This window comes from Nesoenas mayeri (assembly GCF_963082525.1).
Source record: "Nesoenas mayeri genome assembly, chromosome: 1".
Lineage (NCBI taxonomy): Eukaryota > Metazoa > Chordata > Aves > Columbiformes > Columbidae > Nesoenas > Nesoenas mayeri.
Window position 1 is genome coordinate 146830085 of NC_137541.1, and position 27295 is coordinate 146857379.

The following is a 27295-nucleotide window of genomic DNA, read 5'->3' on the forward strand; positions in this document are numbered from 1 at the left end:
TTGTTGTTTATTCCTCGGTGGTTTTGGGGGGTGTTTTTTATTATTATTTTATTTTTTCAGTGATAAATCCTGTCTAATCATTGTCATTTTGGTTGTTGTTGCAACAGATAAACATTAACAAACTTTAGGACCTCTTGCCTATTGTATTGTAAAAGCTATTGTGTTCATGTGATGAAGGTAGGAAATAATTTTTTTATAAAGTCAGTATAAAATAGCAGATTAATCCAATTATACATATGAACCTTCCTGCAATTAAGTCCCAAACCATTAACTGTAATGAAGCTCCAACTACAGTTTTTTTTGCCTAAATTCAAGGTTCAGTGTGGTTTCTAGTGTAGGCATGTATTATTCTTCTTTTTTTTAAATATGATCTAAATAAAATCACACAACAGCAAGGGCAGCAGAAGCAGCCAAGGAAGCACCGAGTTAGTGTTTGGCTCAACAAGCTGTTCTGGTAGCACTTTCTCCCCACGATGCTGTTCACTGGGAACTTTGATTTACAAGATTATTTTACTATTTTGTTTAGTGTTCCAGAAATACACAGTGTTTTACTGTAAAGATGCGTCATGACAAGATTTAAGAATAGTTTATCCCTGGTGCATTTTGGAAATTCTCTTGTAGTATTTTACAAGAAAGCACTGCATCCTGCTGTTAGTGTATATGAAATAATTGTTTGCTTTGTAGCATAGGGTGGTTTCTTTTGCTAAGGCCGTGTGTACTAGTGTGTATAAATAGTAAACATGTACATGTATTAACATCTGCGTATGTCATGAATAGGATATTTGATTGCTAGCATGGTGCAAATTGCAAGGAAGTTTAAGGCTTAAAATTTTATAATGTAATCAGCCTTGACATTACAGGATAATCAAAATACGTGCTACCATTTCTGTCAGCCTGCCACCCTAGGGAACAGAGGTTTTGGTTTCTTCCTGGAATCAGTTTAAGGTAGACATTTTCCCCCTGGATATCTAAGGCTAGAAGGTTGTGGAGCGGATGGAGATTGTGTCTGAAGGGGTAAACCAGCTGCACTTCATTCCTCTCCTTGAGAGGTGCTAGATGAGCTCCCACTGTTGCGCTGTGGTGTGAGAGAGCTGGGGGAGTGTGCTGGTGGTGGGATGGTGTCTTCTCCTATATCTGCTGGCTGCCTGCTCAGACATCACCTCAAAGCCTGCCTGGATCCTTTGGTGCAGCGCGTCCCACCGTCACTTCAAAAGCGAATTGTGGGTGGTTTTAAGGAGTTGTTGTGTAGCCTTACCCGTTTTCAGCTCTTTGAAGGCATGGACTCCCTTCAGCTGAGCTGCTCTCTGCTTGGCACCTCGCTGAGGTGAGGTGAGCCGGGGTAAATCCTTCCTCTGCCTTTGTGTCCCAGCATCCTGCTTACCGCCCGGGCTCCCAGCTCTCTCTTCCCGATGGGCTCACTCTTCCTCCATGGAGATGCATGGAGAGGGAGGAAACTTGTGCACGAGGCGAACTGCGTGGTCCATGCAGTGAGGCGAATTCCTCACCTCCACTTCTGCTTTCCTGCACCAGTCCTGTGCTGACACCAGGGTGGGGGACCGAGGACCCTGTGGTCCTCACTGTGGGGCAGCCCACCTCGGAGGGGTCGCTTTGGCAGCTGGCTGCACTGGGCCGCTGTCTGGCAGTTAAATAGAACTGGTTGCAATTATCAAAATTAAAGGGAAAAAAAATGAGGAAGACAGAAATAACACTCTTTTCTTGTAAATTCACAGATTTTTCTGATTTTCTACTTCTCTGGGTTATATAGAATAAAAGCCTGGTAGCTATGTATTTGCTTAAGGTATTACAAGCACAGGGATTTTAAAATCCTGGCCCACTCCATCATTGAATGAAGTCCAGTGCATCCTTCATTTGCTTTTTTCCGCTACTGAAAACTTGGAAAAGTAAAGCTCTGTTTCAGACCATCTCAATAAGCAGGATTTTGATGGCATGATCATGAGATGTGCTTACTGAGTGTGATGCTGGTATAAATTAAACTTGTAAAACTCCACTTCTGTGAAAAAGAAGAGGAAATAAATACTTCATATGGTGTATTAAACATATGGTGGTTTGTTTGTGTTTTGTTTTTTTTTTTATTTTTATTTTTTTTATTATTATTTTTTTTTCTTTTTTTTTCCCAAAGGATGAGGAAGAAGAAATCAAGCTGGAGATTAATATGCTAAAGAAATATTCTCATCATAGAAATATTGCAACTTATTATGGTGCTTTCATTAAGAAAAGTCCTCCAGGACATGATGACCAACTGTGGGTAAGCAGATATTTCTCAAGCATGTTCATAAACCTTTCCCTTTTGGATATAGTTTGAGAATGACATAAAATATCACATTATGGAAAGATGAAGTAATAGAATTTGGTGCTTGCCCAAACAGATAGACAAGTGAATCACATAGGCTAATCATGCATCTTTAAGAACATGGCTGAACCAAGATTTAATGTTAGCAATGGATTTACTCTTTAGGTAACTTTTTTCCCCTGTTTCCCAGATGGGTGGTAACATGTTTCATGGGAACAAGGCAGATGAGCTGAGCAGTAAGAATGTGTGGCTGTAAAAAGAAAACTGCATTTGAAAATTGTACCCGTTACATTTCTCATCCCACCTCATCCACATCCTCTAGATCAGAGGTGTCCAACTCATTTTCCCCAGGGGCCACATCAGCCTCACGTTTACCTTCAGAAGGCAGAATGTAATTTTAGGACAGTATAAATTTAACTACTCCTGCTCTAGAGGATTGAAGTTTGGGTTTGAAATAGCAGGCTACAGACATCAGTGCATTTTCTTCCATAAATAAATGGGAGTTAATAAACTATGTTGCAATGGTGCGATCAGTTTGATTCCTCCAGCATTGGATGTGCTCTTACTGCTGTTGCTGCTAATGCATTTTGCATAGTTGAGCAAACTCAGATTCCCAGCATTAAATTACAGTGATTATATCAGTCCTTGAAAATGTGGTAACTAATGTGAGACACATTCCATATATGTCTGACATACATCGGAGACATTTGCTTTGAATCTGTTTTTCAGGCAGAGATGTAAAATAAATTATATTCTCTGCTTCACGAGGGTTTCCAAAGTCACTGCTGCAACCTGATTACTTTGCTTCACTAGACAGCTGGGAACTGTGCTTAATGTTGGTTATATGCTGATATTTGTTTTGCAGCTTGTTATGGAGTTTTGTGGAGCAGGCTCCATCACAGACCTTGTGAAGAACACGAAAGGGAATACTCTGAAGGAAGACTGGATAGCATATATCTCCAGAGAGATTCTCCGGGTAAGAATAATGGTCTGCTCCACTTGAAAACACAGAAACAGTCTTCCAGAGATGTAGCCTAGCTTGAAGTTCTGCAAGAAGCTGCTTCTGATCAATCCCGTTAGCCATGTCATCTCTTGGAGAGCGCGTAGGAGCAGATAGATGTCTGCTCCGCATCATGTAACTCGGCGTGAGTTGTACTGTATTGTAGCAGCAACCTTGCAGAAAATAGTAATTTCTACTCATGAGAAGCCAGTGGAAGAACCAGTGACCTATTTTAGAATCTGTGAAACAGTGTCCATAAGACAGTGTTTTTTGAGAAACTTGAGGTTGTAACAGTGCAGTAACACAGTAGGCTATGGAATGGGCTTTTCCAAATGCTCTTTCAGCTGCCTTGCTCTGCTCCTAATAAAGTCTGTGGAGGAAAGAAGTTGTTGGCCCAGGCCAGCAGTCGAGACTTCTGTGCTGCGATGTGCTCACATGTCCTATATTCCTGCGGCCTGTCTAGAACGAGCAGCTCCGTGGTACGTGGCTGCACGCTGTAGAGCGCTAGCAGACGGCACTGCAAAGTTTCTCAGGAAGAGAAATGCCGCTTACCGGTTTTTCTAAAGCTGAAGCTTTAACTAATTACTCTTCATGTTTAATCTCCAGTTGGTACAGTTTAAGTTCTTTTTGAATTGGCATTTGTTTGCTGCACTAAGTAAATCTGGTATGGTTTTCCTCTTGCTTTACATAAAAAAAAAATTGCCTCCTACCCATACCCCTACACAGTATGTTTGTTCAATTGCCTCATCATAAATGAAGTTCTGGAGGGCTTTATGTTAAAGGAAACTGTTACTGGCTCTTGCAGAAATCAATGCTGCTGTTGTCTGGGTTACACATTTGCTCTGCTGTGGCAATTTTTAAGACGGTGAGGGAGGGAGATGTTCAATTCTGATTTCTTGCTTTAATTCCAAATGCTAGGAGAGAGTCCGTCTGTTGGTGTTTGGACTCGTCCATTTTAAATTGTTTAGGAAGGAGAAGTTAATTACCTACTGATGGTTGTATTTCAAATCAAATGGACAGCATATTTTAATGCAAGGAAAGCTAACTTCTGCAGGATTGATCTCAAGCTTGATTTGAGAACTGTGTGACCCTGGAGGTATAGCATGCTGTGTTGCATTTATCCTAGGTTCCCCTAGGTTAAAGCAGTCACGTTACTGAGAAGAGGAAAGAATTATTTACATCAGAAAAGAGTTAGATGAAAGCTGTTTTCTCATTCCTGCGAGAGATTTGCGAAAGGAGCCTTAATTGCTTGCTAGCAGGAACTGGAATATCTGGAAAAAAGGAATGCTGAACTCACAATGCTATGAGACATTGCAAAACCTGATTCGACACTGAGTTTGTCAGAGGCAGAGAGGTTGTGTAACACAAAGTTAAAATGAGCTAAAATGCCAAAGATTGGTGCAGGTGAAGACACAGGTGAGAAGGTCAACTCAATGGATCCCTGTGGCTGGAGGTGCTTGGGGGCTGCAGGAAAATGAAGCTATGTCCCTCTATCTCCTTGCAGCCCTTTGCAAACCCAAATGTGTTTTTTCAGTAAGCTTAGATGGTACTCTAGAGAGAACAGACGATTATCTCTCTGGCTCAGTCAGTGCAGCAGAAGGCTTTAAAAAGTATCCTGTGTGAAGCTGTGGAAAAGCCTCCATTCCTGTGAAAAATAAGACCCCACTTAGCATTAGCAGCCAGTGAAGGGTCTTGGGGACATCAGCTGTTCACTTGTTTCACTTGTGACGTGCAAGGAGGAGTTGTGGATGGTAGTTTTTTTTGTCATGCTCATTAACTGTTTTAAAGAAAGAAAATAGCCCAATGGTTATGTAGGCAAACTGGTAAATGATCATTTAATGAAGAACATGTGTTAGGAAATATTTCTCTACAGCAACCAGTACTCTCTTAACCTTTTGCAGCTGTAAAGGTTCTATTTCTTTATTTTTCATAAAACATTAAAAGCCTATGAGGGCAACACGAACAGGCAAGATGATCCCACCAGAGACTACAATTTTCCAAGCACAGGGCTGAGGAGAAACGAAAATACAGGCAGTTGCTAAGAAGGTTGCCTGTTGTTCTCCCAATTACATTACAGAGTAAAATGCAACATATGTCTTCCTCAGCCCTCCCTCCACATGGCTAACGCTTTGGGGCATGCGTCCAGGTGCTGTCTCAACAAAAAGCACCGTATGCCAGGAGGTTTTGTTTCCTTTGGAAAGTACAGTGCTCATGCTTTTTTTTTTTTTCTTTTGCATGTGTGTTGTGTTTTGTTTTTTTTTTTTTTTCTTCCTGAGGAACAATTAATTATCTGGCTTCATGTTTATGGAGACTAGAGAACTGCAGCTTTGAAGTGAAGCTTTTGTTTGTCATCAGTCTTCCCTTGCCCTCAAATAAACTGACAGTCCATCAGCCCCCCACGCCCTTCTCAGGGGAACACAAATGCATGCTGATTGATGCTGCCTCCCTTCTCCCTCCGCCTCCCTTCCTGGACTAAATTCTGGGTGACCCTGTGAGTGTCTGATGTCAGTGATGTACACTGATGCTGATGTCATTTACAGTGTCATGACACGGAGACTTTCTGGTATCTGAACTTTCTTCAAGCAACAGCTGAGTGGTATTTGCACAGGGCTGTATTAGGTTACAGTGGCTGCACAACCTGGGGCCTCTGTCTCTGCTCCATTACCAAAAGCTGTGTGGAGGAGTTCTGCTAGGGTTTTCCTGTGGGTCCAGTTGCACCCAGCTGCTGAGCAAGAGTCTGAGACCCAGCACTACAGGTTTTGGGGACGCTGGGTATGAGCTGGGTTGCTAAGCCAAGAGCCTAACTCTGAGTGTCCTCTCCTTCCTGTCTTAATGCAGGGGTTGGCACATCTTCATGCCCATCACGTGATTCACAGAGATATCAAAGGGCAAAACGTGTTGTTAACGGAGAATGCAGAAGTGAAACTCGGTAAGTAGGCACACACATCCACTTCCTCATTCATTCAACCTTTGTTTTCTGACGTTCCCAAACTAATTTCATCCTCTAAGAGGCCGGTGCCATGTTCCGTAGCACGAGCACCGTCACTGCTCCTCTGTGGACTGAGGTCCTGCACATATTTTCTCCTGCTTCAGGAGGATGGATTGCAGGTCGTTGTTGCATTTCATTAGAAGATGTTGGCTTTCATGCCAGAATCAGTGAGGGGATTGTTTTGTGTCCCCACTGAGCCATGCGTGACTTGGGTTTGTTCTGATTCCTTTCATTCGGGACTTCAGGAAGTGATGGGAGTCACTCTTTTATTTGACTTAAATTAAAATAGCAGCTGCTGTGCAGGTTCTGGACACAAAAATACAATCTAAATAGCACTCTTGAGGGAGCTGCGGCACCAAGTTCAAAATGCAGTTCCAGCTCTGGCATGCCTGCTGAAAACCACGCTCATCCCTGGCCTCTTCTTTCCCTTTCAAGTGGACAAACTCCTTTTTTTTTCCTTCTCTCTAATCTGTCTCTTCCACTTACTGCACACTTTAACCTTCTGTATTTGTATCATGCTACATTCGCCACCTTTTTCTGGTTAAATATAGAGCCATGCTGAAGCCCTCCCACCCAGCCCACATCCCTTCTGTTTCGCATTACACCTTCCTGCAGCACGAGGCATGAGAAGACGTCCCGGCTGCTGGAGGAGGAAGCTCTCGGGAGAGCTTTCCTCCTTTTGGTCCAAAGTGGAGCACAGTAGCTCCCGAAAGCGTTGCTCTCACTGTGCTCATTTACACCAGTTTGTCAGTGTTGCTCAGCTGATGGATGCAGTGAAGCTGACACAGCCCTCATAGAGCAGATGCCGTTACTGGTATAGAAAGACACACATCATTGTTGTCATGAGCAGGGAGAAACGAGGAGAAGAAAACACCCTGGTAATGTAATTACGCTGTAACGAAACAGGCATCTCTTTTGCAACCCATGTGCGTATGTGCTCAAAGTTGGCTCCTCTTGAATAATCCTCATCTTTTGCTCCTATCAATGCATCTGCTCTATGCGTTAGAGCAGGGAGCAATTAATGGAGCAACAGATTATTTTTGCTGTCCAGTTTTAGAGCAGAAAAGGTGGACAGCTGAAAAGGGGACGTGTTGGCACGTGTGGTTTTCCCACAGTGTGAGAGGTACATTTGGGAAGCAGTTCCCTCTGTATAAGCAAAGGTGCTTCGCTTCACCATTTGGGAAGGGAATAGCCCTTCTTTGGCCTCCCAAGGCAGTGTTTTTGCAGCTGCACACTCCCTTCTGTCCAGGCAGGCTGGTGAGAGGAGCAGGAGAGATGGTCATATGCGGCCGTGTCTCTTGACACTTGTAGCCTAAGCACATTGCCTGTGAAGTGCAAGGGCTTGGCTGCCTCAGTATTAATCGTCATATTTCTCCTCAGCATGGTCCTCCCACGTGGAACATCCACACGGTTTTATTTCCAAATCACCTTACAGAAGTAATCACTGCATTGTTTTTCCCCTCTTATTTTATTTTACCCTTTTCCCACCCGCAGTGGATTTTGGTGTGAGCGCTCAGCTGGACAGAACAGTTGGCAGGAGAAACACTTTTATTGGAACTCCGTACTGGATGGCTCCAGAAGTTATTGCCTGTGATGAAAATCCAGATGCTACGTATGATTACAGAGTAAGAGTCTCCTGTTTACAGAAAAAAACAAAACTAAAACCAAACAAAACACAAACAAAACCCAAAACCCTACACTTGCAGTATGAACATCCATGAAAAAGGGCAGTTTTTGAGACTTTTTATATTTTGTAAGAGTAATACTATTTTGTGTAGCTATATTCTTATTACAGGAATACAAGGTATGGGTCACTGCCAAATTGCGACCTTTAACAGTTGCTGTTACTTGTATTATTACAGCTTTGAGACATGAGTATAGGACTTCAGTGTGCTGTAGGTGCTCAGAAAAGGCAAAAATTAGTTCAATTGGAAACACTCATGTTCTCAATTTGTATAATGATTGTACTTTAAATTGTGTTAGATTATGTCCTAGTTATTGTAGTAACCCAGAACAATGCATTTTAGGTGTTGCCTTAAATAGAATCACCGTCTGGAGAGCCAGTAAAGTACAGAAGGAGCTCTTTAAATCTGTGGCTATTCCTCATTTCAAGATATAGATATGTGTTGATAAAAATTTATCCATCGCAGCATTTCTCAGCAAAGATCATTTTTTACATAGCTTACTGCAAAACAAAGTTACGATTACTGCAAAGCCATAATTGGCTTGATGGTATTTGCACTACCCTTAAGAATATTATGTGAGTGTATTTAAAGTTGAATTTCTGTAGTGACAGTGTTCAGTAATCCTAAAAGTTCTCAGCTTGCTTTAATGAAAGCACAAAGAAAGAAAAAAATGTGAAAATATGCTTAAATGAAGGCAATTGTTTCAACTTAACCAAGAAAGGCAAAAAAGATGTCAGAAAGCATATGGTTAAGGCCTTACAATGAATTTTAGAGCTGAATATCAATTATATAAAATTGCCAAGACTGCTAGCGGTATTACCTACCATTATGTCAGTGCATGTCTAAATCTATTTTAAAAATCCAGATTATTTGAATTGGTGTTTTTGTACCTTTTGATTAAGATTGATCAGATTGATCCTATTTCTCTTGATTTAATCGCATTTTACATCCATCAGCTCATTGTACTGAAGATAATGCTTTATATATTTGCAGATGGAGTTATTAGGAAGGAAGGGTGGCTTTTAAATGATGTAATAAGGACCAAAAACTCTCTGCAGTATTTCCTAATGCAGTAGTGATGTGAAAAATAACTCCTTTTGTCTCTGAAAACACCTTTTAATTGTTCCTGATGGAGCCTGTAAGGCTTTTTCCTCCCAGAAATACATGGTCGAAAAATTTTGTAAGAACAGGAGCCTAGATGGCTGGGTTGGACCAAGAGAAAAGATTGCCTTGCTGGGTCTGCAAATGCCATCGTTAGAAATGCTTCTCGTACAAGAAGAGCTTATTTGAGTGTTAGTCTTGACTAAATTTTAGAAAAAGTCATTATTGCGACCAAAAATGAAGGCTGCATTGCTCAGGAGCAAGCTCTCTTCCAGCAGCCTCCTCCTGTGTTTTGCCCCTTAAGCAAAGCGTCAGTCTCTGGAGCTGGTTCCTCACCAGGATGGTGACACCTCTCATCTGTGTGGGACCCTCCTGGCTCTCACTCAGCAGTCTTCATATCTCAGTCTTCTGTTTGGGTGAATAGGTACAGTGTTTTCTGTGAGTCCACTACAGGGAAATGTTCAAACCTTAGTAAACAAGGACTGAAAATTCTGCCGTTTGATAGACTTAGCTTTGAGGCCAATGTATTTTTGGTTGTCCTAATATGAGCATATTTTTATGTGTTGTTAGAAAGGGTTGTTTGTATACTCTGAATGAATATGTGCATGCATTTGTGTATATATATATGTATCATATGACAAGTAGGACTTTATAATACTGTTATAAAAAAAACCAACAAGCTCATATTATTTAAACAGCCTTGGTATTTGGTTTCAATCTCACCTACAGGACCTCTGTAAATAGTGCTCTCTGATTGTCTGAATGGGTAAATCCACCTACTAACATATGGTCTCTCTCTTTTTCTGCAGAGTGACCTTTGGTCATGCGGCATTACAGCCATAGAGATGGCAGAAGGAGCCCCCCGTAAGTGATACGTGTGCTTCTCCAGTGGGCTGATTAAGACTGAAACGTATACTTGGGAGATGCTGGTTGTAATCTAAGCCTAGCTTTGAGGTTTCTGAAAGTATCCTCATGTTATTTCTGTTCTCTTTGGTTTTGCCTACCCTATAAATATAAAATCCCATAAATAGCAATGCTTTGGATAAAGATAGGATTCTGTTTAGGCACTACAGTGTAGTCTGCTGTAATTTAATTTCTATGGCAGGAGTATTTGGAAGCTAATCGAGCATCAGACTTCCTTCCTATGGGTAGTATATTGTGCTTTGGAGTTGTGTCGTCATTTGTGTATGGCCTGGCCTGGGATCCTGAAACCTCAGCCAGGGAGAGGGGCAGTGGGGCCTCGAGTAAACAGACCTTAATGAAAAAAGCATCTGTAACGATTGTTTCTATGTCGACTTTCCGTTGATCTGGATAATGCTCACATTGCTTCTCCTTTTGTTTCCACTTGTTGGTGGAAGGTGTCGATCTTCCTTAGCAGTGACATGGCTTAAACTATAAATCCATCTTCAACACCAGAGTACCGAAATTAATGCTTCCTGCTTGAGAATAGTCATCAGTTGATATGAGCATTTTTGAGAGAGAAGACTGTGAAAAAAAAAGCTACAAAAAAGTTGTGCATATTTTCTCCTCATGTATTTATTCTTTCTAAGTATCAAGGCAGAGAGCAGATGTATGCGAGGAGGACAAAAAGATTTTAAAAGAAAATAAGTTAAGCATGATGTTTTGGATTTTAATGGTATTTTTTTATTAAGTCCTTAATAAACTAGAAAATATGCTTACCCCCAACCCCAACTAGAGCTCTGTATTTAAAATATAACAGCCTAAGGTACCTAAGAATGAGTTAATTTTTTTACACATGACCAACTGCCATACCACAGCCCAGCTTGAAACCTCTGTCTTTGAAATAATCATGTTGAAATGAAGTATTGATATTTTCTTAGGTAAAAATTGGTCATTTTATTATAGCCACTGCCTGATTTTTTTGCTGTTGTTAATGTACAATTTATAAATCAAAACACAATGCTCTTGTTTTGATTCGTATTTTAGGCAATTTGATGGTTTGAGTTCAGTTTTTTTCCCCCTTCCTAATTGCACGTTTGCATGAATGCCCATGTGGGAGCTGCTCCCAGGACACCTCAGCCAGTGCCGTATTAACAGCATTCGAGTTACCACTTGACCTCCTTTTTGCTGTACCTTTTTTTTGTTCAGTGCATTGGATTGCCTGGGTGGCTTTCAATTAAAAGCTGTATCTGTGGGCTTTGTAAGCCTGGAATTGGACAATAATATATTTTTCATTTTCAAACTGAAGCAGAGCTTGGCCTGTCTTTGTGTAAAAGCACAAGAGGGCCATTTGAGAAGTAAGCAAGCAATGTCAGGAAGATGTGCCAGAGGAGGTTTAGATTGGACATTAGGAAAAGGTTCTTCACCCAGAGGGTGGTGGAGCACTGGAACAGGCTCCCCAGGGAGGTGTCACGGCCCCAAGCCTGACAGTGTTCAGGCAGAGACCAGACAGCGCCCTCAGACACATGGTGTGTGCTGTGGGGTTGTCACATTCAGGGACAGGAGCTGGACTCGATGATCCTTGTGGGTCGCTTCCAACTCAGAACATTCTGTGATTCTGTGATCCAGTGTAAATGCTGACCAGCTCTTAGTTTTTCCTGTCCTCTGGTGTGTGGGCTCTGTCTTCTCCTTCAGTGGTGGCTGAAGAGTCTATCTCTAGGCTTGGTGGTCTCATGGGATCCACAGGCATCCAAGGGGCTTCTCTGCCAAGTTTGTAGCCCCTTAATTTCTGATTCCAGAATCCTCTTCCCATCAATATGTTTCTCTTGAATTTCTGTTGTGTGGAAAACATTACCTCCTTGTACAGTGATGGTTCAGGCTTAGACTGATGGTGTAAGGGGTCAAGCATAGAAAGGTGGTAAAACCAGAGGATTTGCTTCTAGTGACCTTTCTTGGGCAGCCTTCCCTCTCTGCTCCCTTGTTTCCCTGTGTTGGTGCTGCTGTGGTGCTTTGCCATGGAGCAGGAGGAAAGGCTGTCTGGCAGAAATCCCACTAAGTATTCTCTGAGACCAACAAGACCTTTTTTGACAGAAGTCGTGGAGTTTCATTTCAGTTCTGCTGGGAGTCCTTTTTTGGATACAGACACATGCTTCAAACTGTCACACCTTAAAGAAAATCTCCAAGTCTGGAGAGCAAAAATGAGGCATCCTCCATAATGGGAGAGAAGGACAGGTGAAGGGAAGTCTGTATGAAACAGCAACTGTGTCATTCTTCCCTTTCTGCCATCATCATCTCCCAATATTTTATTGGCCAGAATGTAAATTAGATTATTTAGGGCTGGAGAAAGGCCATGCACAGATGTTCCCATCATGGTTGATTCTGAAGGTTAATCTGTGCCTCGATCTCTTTCTCTTTTTGGGGCTGCCCTTGGCACACTGAGCTGTGGAATTGTTGTCATTCCGGGCTAATTCCATTTAGCTGTGTTGCTGACTGCGTTTGCTGCATGTGTGGTCGGGATGGTGGGAACGGCTGTGGAAGCTGAAGCCATGCTATTGACAGACAGCAACTAAGCCAACGTCTGTATGTTTCTGTTCGGTTTTGTTTTCTTTCCTTCAGCGCTTTGTGACATGCATCCCATGAGGGCACTCTTTCTGATACCCAGGAACCCTCCCCCACGGTTAAAATCCAAGAAATGGTATGTATTAGTTATCTCTTGTTCGTAGCCCTTTTTGAAGTGTGATGTTTTCTTGTGTCTCGTCTCATGCTGTTTTGTTACTGCTTCCACAGAACTGTAAAGCAATTTAAGTTAGCGAAAATCACTCTATTGTTCTCTTCTGTGCCACTGAATCAAAGCATCAAATAAAAAGTGTGCATTGTTTATTTAGTTCTGTTTGTCCCAGAGAAATTTTATCTCAATTGTATGAAAAGAAAAAACAAGCTTTTCTTGTGACAGAGTAGCATCTATATTAAGGTGACAAATGGACCCATGTTTTAAAAAAAGCTCCCAAAGCCCTCTTAATATGCAGTATGTTTTCTCAGATGAATCGTAACACAGAAACAGAACACTACTATAGCGTTCTAGTTGCTAAGTTGAAAGGAGCTATTAAAACTAATGGAAGCTTTTACTATAATTATTGTAAACGATTGAAATTGAGTGTGCACTTCTTGCCAGCTGAGAAGAATCAATTCGTATCGGAGGATTTCCTCCGAGTTACTGGTTACAACTGGCATGTATGAAACAAAAATACTCCCTAGAAAGAGGTTTCATATAGATTGAATGTGATCACAGGATGCTGTGATCCTGTCAAAATAATGAAGTGATTTGACTGCCTATTCAATATCAACATAGTTTAAACTTGGCTTGCTTGCTGGGCTTGGTCTTCGCTTGGATTGACTTGTTTATGCATTTGTACTGTCAAGGCATCCCTCTCCCCTCTTGCTTTCTACGTATGTAAAAGGAATAGAGATTCATATACAGTATTTGCATAAGCCTTTCATTAACATTTCATTTAGAATAATAACACTTAAGGTGTGAGGAATAAAACAAACAAACAAAAACCAAGCACCTTGAATATAGCCTCTTAGATTGCAGTACGAAAGTGAAGTGATGGATGGAAACCCCTGTTGTTTTTACCCTTAACCATGTAGTAGAGATGTTTGCCACCTAAGCACAGGAGTGGATTGAGAGCACTTAGTAATCAAAAAGTGACTCTGGCCAAAACCAGTGTTGCTGTGGCTCGACTGTTTTGATAGTGTGCTCAGTGGCAGGTTATGAGAAGATAGGCTGAATGATGAAAAATGCAGTTTTGAGTATTTCTGATGTTTTGCAAGGTAGCTTGTTTGGTGACTTCTATCTGGAGAGGTCCTCTTTCAAGAGTTCAAATGAATTGCAAATTTAGGGAAGTGGTGTTCCAGCTTAGCTAACTCCCATACCTGTCACTTTATGCGGTGTGCAGAGGGAGGTCAGTTCAGTTCATACCCTTTAATTGCGTCAGTGAGAATTTGATCCCAAGTGCCTGTGTTGAACAGACAACACTGTTCAACACCCACCTGTTGTTCTCTGAGGATTTTGTGTGTGTGTGGCTCTTCAGCTAAAAAATAAAATAATCTTATATTCTCGCAGACCTAACTGTGTGAGCCCAGGTGTGTACAAAAGCAATGTGGTGCTGCTTGTGTCAGGGGAATGTTGGCCGCAGTTCTTGCGGCTTTTGGTACGGCTGTTCTGAAGCAGACGTTCCCTTAGATAGCGTGGGCAGGTGGAGACACACCAGAGCTGCCCTACCCGTGCTCCAAGCAAGCTGGATGCTACCCAGCTCTGGTCCAGAAGTAGCAGAGCTGGGTTTGTATGATTTACCTTCGCTAACAGATCCTACCTTTCAGGGCAGCTATGCCTGTGAAAGAGGGTATGTTACTGTGAGGCTGTGCCTAAGCACTGAAGGTATGTGGGTATCGCTCTGTGTCCATCCAGCCCAGTGCTCAGCTTGAGTAGGCTCAACTTGAGCACACTCAGCTCTGTTTAGGGGGCTGATTTGCAGACAGCACTTTTACCATCCTCTGGGATGTCCTGCTCTTTGAGGAAAGCAATTAGACTTGAATGAAGGACAGAAAAAAAAAACGTTTGAGCAGAGTTTTACCTATGAACTTGTTTTGATTTTGTTTTTGTTTTTTCCCCTCCCTGCTTTCTCAGGTCAAAAAAGTTTTTCAGCTTTATAGAAGGTTGTCTAGTGAAGAATTATATGCAGCGACCTTCTACAGAACAACTCCTGAAACATCCCTTTATACGTGACCAACCAAATGAAAGGCAAGTCCGAATCCAGCTTAAGGACCATATAGACAGGACCAGGAAGAAGAGAGGAGAGAAAGGTATGCAGCTTCAAAAATCAAGTATTCAGCTTGTTAAAAATGCATATTTTTGTCCTGCTTTGCATTCTAATCCCGACCCCTAGAAAAGCTCCAAACAACCCAGACCCTTAAGAGGTTCTTTTTTTAAGGCTTTTAGCCTTTGCTCTGTCTTCTACAGAGAAAGTATCAGTTTCAAGTGTCTTATTTTCAGATAAGTTAAATTTACTCACTTCTGGGCCACTCCCTCTTCCACAAAAGCATTAAACAATATTTAGGAGAGGATATAGGCCTATGTGCCTTTCCCTTTTTTGGTCTGTGGTAGGTTCATTCCTAGAACGGTGCCATAAACCAGTCTCGCAGGAAATAACCCACCATAAGAGGTATGAAGCAAATGTCTTGGGCGCCCTGTTCTCTTTATTCAGGTGGCACCAAGGTTCTCCAGGTGTCTTGTCTTACGTGTAAAACCTGGTGTAATTCAGGGAATTTGCTGGAAGTCTGCTTTAAAGCACTGTGCGGCTCTACAAGTGTGGGAAATTGGGCTTGCATATGTACAATGAGTTCTAGGGTCTGTGACAAATGTTCTCACTGAAGGGGATAGGAACTGGTTCATTAAAGCGTTACTGCAATCCCCACTGTCCTAAAATTAAATATAAGCACTATCTAGGCCTTTGTTTCTTTTCTGTTAGATGAGACAGAGTATGAGTATAGTGGAAGTGAGGAAGAAGAGGAGGAAGTGCCTGAACAAGAAGGAGAGCCAAGGTAATAATTGCTTTTGGGAGGGCTCTGGGCAGACCATGCCAAATAAGTCTAAAGATCTGTGACTGTAAATAAGGAACATGCTAAGTTTCTGTCTCTTATTAAGTGAATGCTCAAGCCACAGAAACCACCCAAAGGGTTTGAATACCTATTCTGTGACTGCTAAAGGTTTTAAAGCCCCTCCTCATATGGCTTAGAGCCAGCGTGCTCTGGATGGAGGGAGATTTATGGCAAATATGATTGGTCGGGGTTCCATAATGTCAGAGTCTGTCCTTATTTTGCTTGGCCTCATTTCACGCCTTCCACTGAGAGCGTGTATTCGACATGCCTTTGCTCCGAAAGAAACGAGATGAAAATTTAACATCATGCTGTATTTTATTAATGTTCCCCTGCTTTGGAAAAGGTCTTTAATGGCCCATCAGGCTTCATTGTCCGGGAGGCTTTAACTTCCTCTTGTTGCAGTTCCATTGTCAATGTGCCTGGAGAATCAACCCTCCGACGTGATTTCCTGAGACTGCAGCAGGAAAACAAGGAACGGTCCGAGGCCTTTCGGAGGCAGCAGCTGCTGCAGGAGCAGCAGCTCCGCGAGCAGGAGGAGTACAAGAGGCAGCTGCTGGCAGAGAGGCAGAAGCGCATTGAGCAGCAGAAGGAGCAGAGGAGGCGGCTGGAAGAGGTACAGACAAGAGGCTGGAGCTCAGGGGGTGAAAAAGCCCCTCTTCCACTTGTGTTTCCCATTCCTGCACCCATTTAAAGAGTTCCCAGTAGCCCCAGCACATCTCAGAAAAGAAAACGTGCAAATCTACTGGCAAACGTAGGGCAAAGCACTTAAATCCATGTCTGGCTACTTGAATATGAGCCGACTTCCAAAGTGTTTGAGTATCCAACAGCTCCTATGGAGGCAACACGAGCCAAAGCTGGGTTATTTGAAGGTATTTGGGGGAAGGCTGTGTCTTGGTCTCTGTTCCAAAGAAGAGGCAACATGTCTAGACTTTAGGTAGCTGTAGAGAAGGGGAGACGTTAATTATTCCCAGATGGATTTTTTTTCTCAACATTACTTTTTCTGGAGCCATGACGTGCTTCAAATTTCCCTTTAAAGCTTTCTCAAACATCTCTGTTTGGCACTCATTCATGGTAGGAAGAAGCCTATTTTTTTATCTATTACTCTCTCATGCATAGTAACATGATGACTAAAAGCCACCTAGATATATAAATATGATTTATAAATCAATGTTAAAATGATATTTCTGCAAAAATTACAAATATGTACATCATACTTTTGTGATATGGTAAGCATGCAATTTGCATACATTACCAGAAGATAAAAGAAAATGAATGTACAGGTACAATATTGTTCTGTCATACTTTTCACCTCCTAAGATCTCGTGTGCATTGGTATATATGTAGATGGGGTACACAGTGTGAGCTGCAGAGGTAGGAGGATTTCAAAACAGTTCTCCGGGCCAGAGCTGGGTATGACACAGAGCTGAAGTGAAACCGATCCTCTGGCTCCTCAGGAAGTGCAGTGTCAAATTCCAGTCGTCCTTAAATGACCTCTTGCTTGAGTCGCTGTTTCATCTGCTCGCTTAGCAGTGATGGAGAAACTACACCCAGTCTGTTTTTCCAAATCCTGGTGATGTTTAATGAAGACACAACCAGGACCAAATGTTGATTTGCATACCATGACGTGTTTACGTAACAAATAATACAAAATTCCAAATAGCTTTGCAGGTCACATTATGCTCTTTATCCGTCTTTTTCAATTAGCAAGTGAGTTTAGTGCTGCTATGAGAGGTTGGTAGCAAAGATTGAGCCGCACATGAAGCCAGGAGGAGAGGGACAAGGGCAAGGCATATAAACTCCATTTCTCTTCTTTTTCTTCCCCACCCTTCTAAGATTGCCAAGATAAACATCATAGCTCTTGCAACTGTTTTTAGACTCTGTAGTGATTTTGTGGGGGTAGCAGATAATAAAAAGAGGCTAGGAAAAGAGACCATGAGACAATATGAAAACAATATTTGTATTGTCAAAGGTGAGCAAAAGTTGAAATACCACTTAGCCTCTAATTTTTTTTTTAATATGAGAATCAATTAGTTCTTTTAAATGCCTCTTTAACCTCCAAAGTTCTGTAGGCGGTACTTCTTTGATGAGGAAAGAGGTTGCGATTAAATTATCTAGGTCATTTAGCTTTAGTAATCAGTGCAACTCTTGAAAATCTGGAATTCCTTTTTAAAATACAGGAGATGCTGCTGCTAGTAGTAAAAACAAATCAACACACCTTACTGCTGCACAGGAATGAACTTTTTGGGGATGTTGCAGAAATTGTAATTTATTGAGCAATTAAAGGGCACTTACCTGAAAGTTGTGTTTAGTCAGTCCTGCTTTTTAAAATACAAACCAGAACTAACAACTTCAGCAACCACAAGATGGCGTGTAGTATAGGTTGGTGTTTTAATGAATAAGGTTACACAGTAAACCATGTAAAGTTTGTAAGGGAAAAGCATTTACCTTTTATTGAGACTTCAACTTGATTCCCTTTGAGACATAAATATGAATGAGGGGCTATAAATGTTTCCTTTTGCAGGTGATGGGGTGGTCATATTGTTCTTAAAGTTAATTAAAAAGAAGACTCACACTGAGCTTTGAGAAGAACTCAGTTTGTTGGATCCTGTGTTGGAAAAATGTATGATCCCAAGTGATTTTTAACAAAACAACAGCCAAAACAAGCTCTTGAAGATGGGGGAAGGGTGGTAGACACATATTTAGATAAACATCAGTGTTGTGACACAATTGAAGGCCAGAATATTGAAATGTTGTCACTTTGTCCTTAACTCACCCCCCCTGTTTTCATGAAGCCAGTAAACAATGAAGAGCCTGGTGATGTGAGTTAAGATTAGTCTCAGGCATTGAATCTCTGGGCTTCCATCACTGTGTTGATGTTTTCACCAAGCCCTGCTTTCTTGTAGTTTTTGCTTGTGTAGAGTAAGTGTATGTTTGAATATACCTGTTTAACATTCTTTGGGAAGAATTTTATGCATTAGATAATCTCCCTGAACAAGTTGCTTATACTTCCCCTCCTTCTGCCCCCCTTCAGCTTCCTAAATTAACATTGAGGGCTTGTTCTTACAATGCTGGCACATAGCCTAGACAGTTTTGACCGAGACTGCAACAGGAACGGTGTTTAGGACATCTGCCAAAAACTGTAATTCTCAGCAGTATTAGAGAAAAGATTACTTTTTAAAAGGCATATAGATGACTTCTAAAACTCATTTTTGGGGAAACCTTATCATTTTTTTATTACTGAGGAGGTAGAAATGACATGTGGTCAAAGTGCAGAGAATTACCTGAAACATTTTGGGAAGTGGATTGCATGTCCTCACTCCCATTCCCCTTTTAAAAATCATACATAGGTTAGTTATGTAAGTATCAGCTATGTGTCATGTAAGTGTTTAGAAAGTTAAAAAAGGAAATCTGAGCTGTTCCAGGCTGTTCTGACATAGGCCCATGTTTCTTCTCGGTGTAGAGACACAAGTGCTCAGTGTGATGGGTATGGAAAGACATTTGAATTTGCACTTGGTGATATTGAGTCTGGTTTGGGAGATTCAGAATTAGCTGTAGTGTAATCCCATTCTGTTTGGACTTCTGTAGTCCAGGATAACTTCATTAAATGATGTCTCTGTCCCTTGTTATGAGAACCTAAGATGGATGTTTTGAAGTGGTCCGCTGGCAGGTAGTACGGTCCAGTAGAAGCAGATTTGTGGAGAACAATAATTAAAGTGTTGAGGACCCACAGACTTCATGTGTTTGAAGACAGGAGGAGTTCCTTTGGATTAGCTGAGGTCTAGACTGTGTGCCTGCTTGTGGTTGGAGTGCATCTGCCTTTTAAATTTCATCCAAAAGGAGTGGCTGGCACTCCAAGACATCTTCAAAATATGAAACAAATCCTGGTAAGTGGAGGTGATTGGATGATTCACTTCAAAAGAGCACTGCTGATCTGAACCAAGATGCTAATGCAGGTGTACCTGGAGGCAGTTTTTGCCAGGGCTTTGTTTCTTTTATGGAACGGGAGATTATCCGTATCTGATTAATTTGAATTGCTTACAGTTTGGCTAGTACTGAGTAAGAAGTTCTACTTCTGCTTCATCTCTGGTGTGGGCAAAGCAAAAGTCTGTTTATTAATCTTTCCAATCCTCTTGCTAAACTGATACCAGCTACCTAATTTTTTGTGAAAGAAATCACTAATGTATGTATTTATCAACCTTCATCTGAATATAGGACAGAGTAATAATATTTTATGAGTATAAAATTAGAAGGTCTGTATTTATCTTCAGCAATTCACTGTATGAAGGAAGTCCTGAATTCATTGGTGTATACCAGCTGCATGTGTAGTTGCATTGCCCCCTCCTGGTAAATCGTGCTCTACTGCACGGTCTTCCAGTTTGGAGGTGTCTGGTACCATTACAAGATCATCATTAATGCACCCTGAACCTGGATAAGGAGCCAGAGTATTGACACTGTATTTTCTGTGGTGTTTTTTTTTTTAATTGTTGGCTTAGTAAATGCTGGTTTTGTGAAGTGCAGTAATTTGAGGCTGTCTGGGCTCTCTCAAAATTCTGTTTTGGCATCTCTGACATTTCTTTGAAGAGTTCCTGCCCTTACCTTCTGGTTAACAGTTAGCTCCTTGAAAATCAGCTTTTCATCTGACGTGTACAAGAAAGCTGGTAATACCATATCCAACCAAAGAAGATCTGGATATGCATCCATAGTTTCACTTAATCCAGATCTATACCTGCTGTCTATTGGGTAACAGTGTTTTACATCAGGCCTTTTTTGGAGTGCGTGATAGAACTTTAATGTCTAGCAATCATGATTTATTAAATTCAGAAGCCCAGGTTTTATAAATAGAATTGACATGAGTTTTAACTAATGGTTTTTACCTGTCTCACTCTTCTGTGGGCAAGCCTAAGGAACGTGGTGACGAGGGCTTTGGTGTGTCCTCATGGAAGAGCTGCTAGAGGCCGTCAGGAAAGCAACTTTGTGCCAACAGAAGGGTGATAGGAAGTCAGCTGAAGGGCTGCTTCTGAAGCCAACTTGGGTCAATGACAGTTTGCCACCAGCCAGCTTTGCCATCAGTTTGACAAGGTGTAGACCAGGATGCGAGAGATGCATGTCACTGTAGGTTTCCTTTCTCTGGGCTCATTAAGAGTAAATTCCACTTTGTTAGTGGCCAGTAGTTCAATGTTCAGGTTTCAAAGGCCACATGCAAAGGAGGTGAAACTTCTCTCTTATGGCGAGGGCTGGAAATAAGTGGATTGTGCGGGGCGTTTTTGTGGGTATTGGTGGTGCCGGGTGCCTCCCTGCCCATCCACCTGGTGAGGGGCTGAGGTGATGTCTGATGGGAAGATGGAAGCGATGCTGAGAAACCCCATCTCTTTGTGTACTTTGGAGCAAAGACAATAGTACATTTGTGCTTTGGAAACTAGACTTGAATGCTCACTGGTGACAGAGGATCCTTCTTCTTCTTTTGCTGGATAATAAACATCTGCTGTCAGTCCTGAGCCAGCACACTGGCTCACAGTTTGCTTAAAAATCTCATCTTTTAACAGCTGATTATGTTTATTTCATGATGCCATGGGAAATTGTCTCTCTTAGTCAATTTGTAGCTTATTTTTCTCATATTAAGATCGGATTTTTATAATTATTGCTTATTACTTATCCATTGATTTGAGAAATGACGAATTTGTTTCGTCTAAAAGACCTAAGCTGTACCCATCTTCCTTGTAGTGAGAATTATGCCATCCCAAGACCTGCAATATATCCACTTAACAATGTCAACACAATATTGTTAGACAGACAGGCTTCATATGTTTAAGAAGTGTTTGAGCTGATAAATGTTCATATTAACCAGTCAGCAGTGTGCTGTCTCTTGCATCCTCAGGGCAACAGAATTATTGTACTTCCCATCTTAGTTTTCTTAAACAAAGAGCCTGTCAGACTTGATTAGCCAAGAGGCACCTGAATATATTGACTTAAATATAGAAAATGTTTGACACAGATGCGTATATTCAGAAATAAAAGTGCCTACTTAATCCTTTTACATTGCTTAAAAACTGAAGGAGGGGGAGCAGTGAAACCTATGAAATGCACCGCGTGCCATAGCTGCCTTGCAGCACTTTTGCTATTTTTATATCTACATTCATCAAAGTGAGCTTGCTTAAGCAAGAGAGAAAAGGCTGGTAGATGCATTTAGTTGGGAGAGGAGAGGCAAAAGCAAGGAAGCTGTGTTTCTGATGAGACAAAGAAAATGTGAGGGGAAAAAAAGAGCTTTTCCCTTGTGGCATGGGAAGGTGGTAGAGAACTGAGGAAGGAACGCTTCATAGTTACAGAGTGGGTGTGTTCCAACAATGGTCTTCAAGAAAGTTGCATCTTTCCCCAAACTGCAGATATTTGAAGAGTATCGGAAAGCAGCCTGTTTTATTGCAGTACTACTAATTCTTAACCATCTTTTTTGTTCCCCCAATGTTTCTTCTCCACTGTCATGTCAGTATTGATTCCAGAAGATGGAAAAGGCTGTTGAACTTCCAGTTACTTCATAGTCATGCAGGGTAATGTGCCAAACAGAGAAAGCTCGTTCCGTGAAGTAACACAGGGAGTGTAGATTGGCCTTTGCTTTTTCAGTTGAGCACAACTATGAAACACACACCAGTAACTGGATTTTTGAACCCAAATAAAAGCTTAATCTGAGTGCTCTTGCAAGACTACTTGGAGTGCCTTAAGACTGGAGAACCTATGGCAGCTTTGCTTCAACAGAAATTGGTGATAACATTAACCTTAACCTAAATGTTCAAAGGAATAACCAGTGTAGGTTTTCATTTTGTTCTTGGGATTAAATTTGAGTGTGCTTTTATTGGTTTAAATTTTTTCATTTTTTTAGCATATTATAGAAATCTATAATGGAAGTGAATGTTGTAGAGATATTCACAGTTGATGGTTGAACAGGAGACAGCTGGGTCTTTTGACACTTAGGCAGTTGTGGGAGGCTGCCTGGGATTTTGAGGTAGGTGGAGTAACTGGATGCTTCTGTAGAAGCGCAGGAAGAGTTGGTCACGACTGTATGGGCATTTAAAATGTCTCCTCTGAAGTCATACATGGGGCTATATAGACATAAATGAGTCAGTTCATGCTTTCTTGAGCTGTTCTCCAGGTCCTTTCCAGACTTGAGCAGACTTATCAGCGCCACTTTGTATTTGGGTCATGCATGAAAGCTTATCTGTGTAAGTGTAAAAGCATAGCTCTGCTGTTTTCCTTCTTTCACATATAGGTGCTTTTGATGTTTTGGGAGGGGCTGAGGTGCTGTTGGTCAGCCTTCCTTCTCTCTTAAGCAAAGTTTTGGGCAGTGCCTTAAATCACACTTGGTTGTTGGGCCAACACCACCAAATTCTTAGCAGATCATGATGTGTGTTAAGAGAGAAACTGCTCATGGAAAGCTCAGATAGTTGTCACTTGAATTTTAGCTGATTAAGTGGGGCTGATAATTCCATTTTGGCAACATTTAAATAATGTGTTGAAGTCAAGAAAAGTGTCATTCTGATTAAGATTTGGGTTGAACAGTTGTTCAAAGAATGAGATTTCAGTGTGAGCCTCTCTTGAAGAGCAGCAGTGAGCTTCCACACCTCAGTTGTCAGGAATATGGTACGTGACGTTGTGTGTGTGCATGAAGAAACCAGAGAGAGTAAGCGAGGCTGCTTTTCGGGGTAGTTGTGTGCTGGGTATGAGTTAGTTTCCTGGTGGAACACTTGCATAAAATGTTTTGTCACTCAGTTGCAGAGCTTGCCAGTCCTGGTAAATCCTTCTCTTCACAGTAGAAAACAACTCCACCTCTTTCTTTGATAACAACAAAAGTAAAACTTTGTGGTTTCTTTTCCCTTTTTGTAGCAACAAAGAAGAGAACGGGAAGCTCGAAGGCAACAAGAGCGTGAGCAAAGGCGGAGAGAACAGGAAGAAAAGAGACGTCTGGAAGAAATGGAGAGGAGGCGTAAGGAAGAGGAAGAGAGAAGAAGAGCGGAGGAGGAAAAGAGGAGAGTAGAAAGGGAACAGGTGAGTCCATGATACAGATATATGTGCAATAAGGTTGTTTCTTCTAAATTCTAATTTGATTTTTAAAAAATTAGTAAGCCTAAAGCAGCTTTAGAGACAACGTAACACTGACCCTTCCACCTTTGTTGTCTCTGACAGCAAACGCACTAACATAGATCATAGGGCTTTATGGAAAATCCTGGCAGCCTCAATATTCCCTCAAAAAAAGAAGTCTTGTTGCAGTACTCATTCTAAATTCAGCTCGTGCCCCTGAGCTTGACTAAAACCATCAGAATTGGCAAAATTGTCACTGGGGCTGAAAATTGTTTCTAGGCTTGTCTTGCTGTATCAGTGGTTCTTGCAGGACATGCCCCTTTTCAGAAGGCCTCCCAGAGAAGGGCAGCTCTGTTGCTTGTCACCTTCTGACACCCAGAATTGGACAGAGGCTCGTCATAAACTTTGAATATTCTGAATTTGAGATGGAACCTTTGAGCTGCAGAGGGTTTTCCTGCTTAAAACCTAAATATGCAATATCTTTCTCTTACTCTGTCTGTTTAAAATCAGCTCTAATAATGTATGCCAGTTCAGGCAGCAAGTGTATCTTAAGTTCTCTCGGTGTGCCCTTAATACGTTGAAAGTACAGGTGAGAAACCTTTTAAACTGTGACATTTGGCTGCTATATTTATGCATGAAATCTGCATGTTTAAAGTCCTTTAAAAACTTTAATCACGGCAATAATCAGGGTAATAATTACTGTGCACGTACTGCAAAATACTGATCCCAAAGAAAGGGCCAAAACTACCGTCCTAGAGGCTGCCTGTAAATTTCCTATTAACTTTAGGAATGCTGGTTTTGGCCTGATATATCTTATTTTTTTCTTTAAGTAAAATCACTGTATTTGAGATCATTAGTGATCATGTTACTGCGGAATTTTATTGTGTTTTTATATATTTCAAAGATTTTTGAGTCAAAAGGAGAGAAGACTAACCAATGGGAATAAATATACGGAAAATCTCTAATTACAGCACAGCAATTTGCTTTTGGGCAGACACCGGGTATTCCCCCAGCTGCTTTTTAAACTGTTGAAATGCTAATTATGCACAGTGCCAATAATGACAAATGGTTAATGGATGTGGCCAAGCTGAACCACTCTGAATTTACATTTTTTTTAGAAGAAAAGGCATGCCCCCTCTTAGAATTTTTGTTAACCCAAACTGTGACTCAGCCAGTGTGCGTAAAAAATATAGTGTACCTCATCAGTCTGTCACAAGACTTTCTACAACTCCCATCACAGTATCACCGATCCATTAATTTATTTATGCATACACTGTAAATATGTGCGTGTGCTTGTGTGTGTGCGCATGCACATGTTACATACTTCCATTAATTGCATGATAGGACGTTACCAGCTTGGGTTTGGTGCTTCAAGAGTTTGAGTTCTTCCAGGGGTCAGGCGAAGCGGCGGGGAAACCTCTCGACCTGTTGAGGCTGCAGGCGAAGTGATGGCTAGGTTGCAAGAGCAGGAGAGTTTGGTCTAATATCTGTTTCCTGGTGGATGTTTGTTTGTGTCATAACCATCCCATAATTCAGCAAGGCTGGCAGCGTCTGCTCAGGAGAAGCTTCTGGTGAGGGCGGCAGGGGAGAGGGCAGGGCAGGTCCCAGCTGCCCTGGGCAGAGCCCTTCTGGGGGAGCTTGCTCCAGCTCTGCCGACACTACGCCTGGCTCTAGCTGTTGCTAACAGTTCATCGCACCAGCGCAACAAACTAATGTTTTAATACAACTTGCATGTGACTTTGTGTTGGCTGTGTTGAGTCAAGACTTGCTGTGTTTTAACTTTCCAAAAACCTTCAAGTGCATTTTGCTGCTTCTTGAAACCACTTCCAAAATACATAAACGAGCTCTGGCCCATGCCGGCAACATTTGGAGGAGTCCAAATTTCAGAATGGAAGGGGCCAAAATCTGATGCTCAGGAGGCAGGGCTTCCTAAATTGTTCTGCAGGCACTAATCCATCCTGAAGTGTGTTTCTCGTTAAAGCTGAACTGGGGAAGTAGCGTGTGGTGTTCCACCCAGGGGGTTCTGATGCATTCCTTTTGAATAAATTTATTGCTGGGTAATTTCTATGTGACAGGAGTATATCAGGCGACAGCTAGAAGAGGAGCAGCGGCACTTGGAAATTCTACAGCAGCAGCTGCTCCAGGAGCAGGCCATGTTACTGGTAAAGCACTGTATCTGTTTTGTTCAGTAGCTATAGGATCCATTTATCCGGCCAGTCCTAGGCTTCCCTCAGTCAGGCACAGCTGCACTGACAGTATGACAAAAAAGGAGCTTGGTTAAAAGGCCATTTATGCTAGTGTCGTGGGCTGACAGGCACATATGAGAAGTGCTGTATGGTCACACTGCTTTCTGGGCAATAAGAGGAGGCTTTATGTTAAAGTGGAACAGTTCTGGTGTGGTGGTCGAGTTTCTGAACAGACCTTGGCATTCAGTGAAGAACTAGCGTGCTTATGTTGCAGATCAAAAGCACACATGATACATAAATCCACCCCGGGATACAATGGCCTAGTGTTGGTCTAAACCATTGTTTTATGAACTTTACACTGGATTTAGTATAAAAACCTCTTGTTCGTCCTTTAATAAAAATCAGTTTTGACATAACTCTCCAAATCATGTCAGGCTTAGCAGCACACTCTCAACTTTACCAACACGAGACACATGCCATATTGGTCTAACTTGGCTCTTGGCTACACTTTAACAACGAAATTAAAAAAAAAAAAAAAAATTAAAAAAGCAACAATAACCAGAAAGGTGCATTTTTAACGGGATGGATAGGGACACATCCGCCATACAGTCAATGCTATGTCTTGAATTACTCGCACGTTCTCTCAAAGGAATACAGATGGCGAGAGATGGAGGAACACCGGCAGGCGGAGCGACTCCAGCGCCAGTTGCAGCAGGAGCAAGCCTACCTCCTGTCGCTGCAGCACGATCATAGGCGGCAACAGCAGCAGCAGCAGCAGCAACAACAACAACAACAACAACAGCAGCAGCAAGAAAGAAATAAACAAAGCTATCATACCCCTGAGCCAAAACCTCACTATGAGCCTGCTGAAAGAGCACGTGAGGTAAGTCCTGCTTGTGGGCAAGAATTTGCTACCTGCTCCTCTGCTGCTACTTGTTGGCATCATGGTGACTGGGGTTCTGCTATATTACAGTGGGAGGCCAGAGCACTGTTCATAGAGGGCGGGATTTTTTTAAATGTTGGCCACTGGTTTCCAAATCTGAGAGGTATTTCTGAGTACTGCTACTGCAATCATTGAAGTTCAGAGTTTTGAGGTATAAAGGGTGGAAAGAAATTCTGGAAGGTTTTAGAAGCATCATGTCAGGAAGTTAGTCTCACTTCGTGGGACATGTTTTCACAGGAAGCATTGGTGCAGTTGGTGATCTGTGTTTCTGGCAAGTACTGGTGATTGGAAATTGGCAGGCAGTTGGAAATCATGAACCTATGAGGGGTGCTTGCACACAGCACCTGTTTACACATTTGGTGCCTTAGCCCATGCTCTTGGAAATTACCTTCTCATGAACACAACCCTGAATTTCATTAGTGTCATTTTTGAAGTATCAATTATTCTCTTCTGAG

At 41.8% G+C, this 27295-nt stretch overlaps 1 protein-coding gene across 13 annotated transcripts in view; it reads left to right on the forward strand.

The window, feature by feature from the left end:
• Positions 1-27295, forward strand: part of MAP4K4 (mitogen-activated protein kinase kinase kinase kinase 4) — a 162790-nt gene that overhangs the window by 101852 nt on the left and 33643 nt on the right. For 7 of the 13 annotated variants that reach the window (XM_080346128.1, XM_080346131.1, XM_080346132.1 and 4 more), the window contains exons 4-15: positions 2141-2266; positions 3177-3287; positions 6150-6240; positions 7795-7925; positions 9896-9950; positions 12603-12681; positions 14674-14849; positions 15515-15587; positions 16047-16257; positions 23517-23678; positions 25787-25873; positions 26640-26780. In XM_080346128.1, coding sequence (XP_080202254.1) covers positions 2141-2266; positions 3177-3287; positions 6150-6240; positions 7795-7925; positions 9896-9950; positions 12603-12681; positions 14674-14849; positions 15515-15587; positions 16047-16257; positions 23517-23678; positions 25787-25873; positions 26640-26780 — 1443 coding nt within the window. Of the gene's footprint in view, positions 1-2140; positions 2267-3176; positions 3288-6149; positions 6241-7794; positions 7926-9895; positions 9951-12602; positions 12682-14673; positions 14850-15514; positions 15588-16046; positions 16258-23516; positions 23679-25786; positions 25874-26546; positions 26781-27295 lie in introns of all 13 variants that reach the window. The other 6 variants (XM_080346127.1, XM_080346122.1, XM_080346129.1 and 3 more) reach the window with 1 other exon arrangement.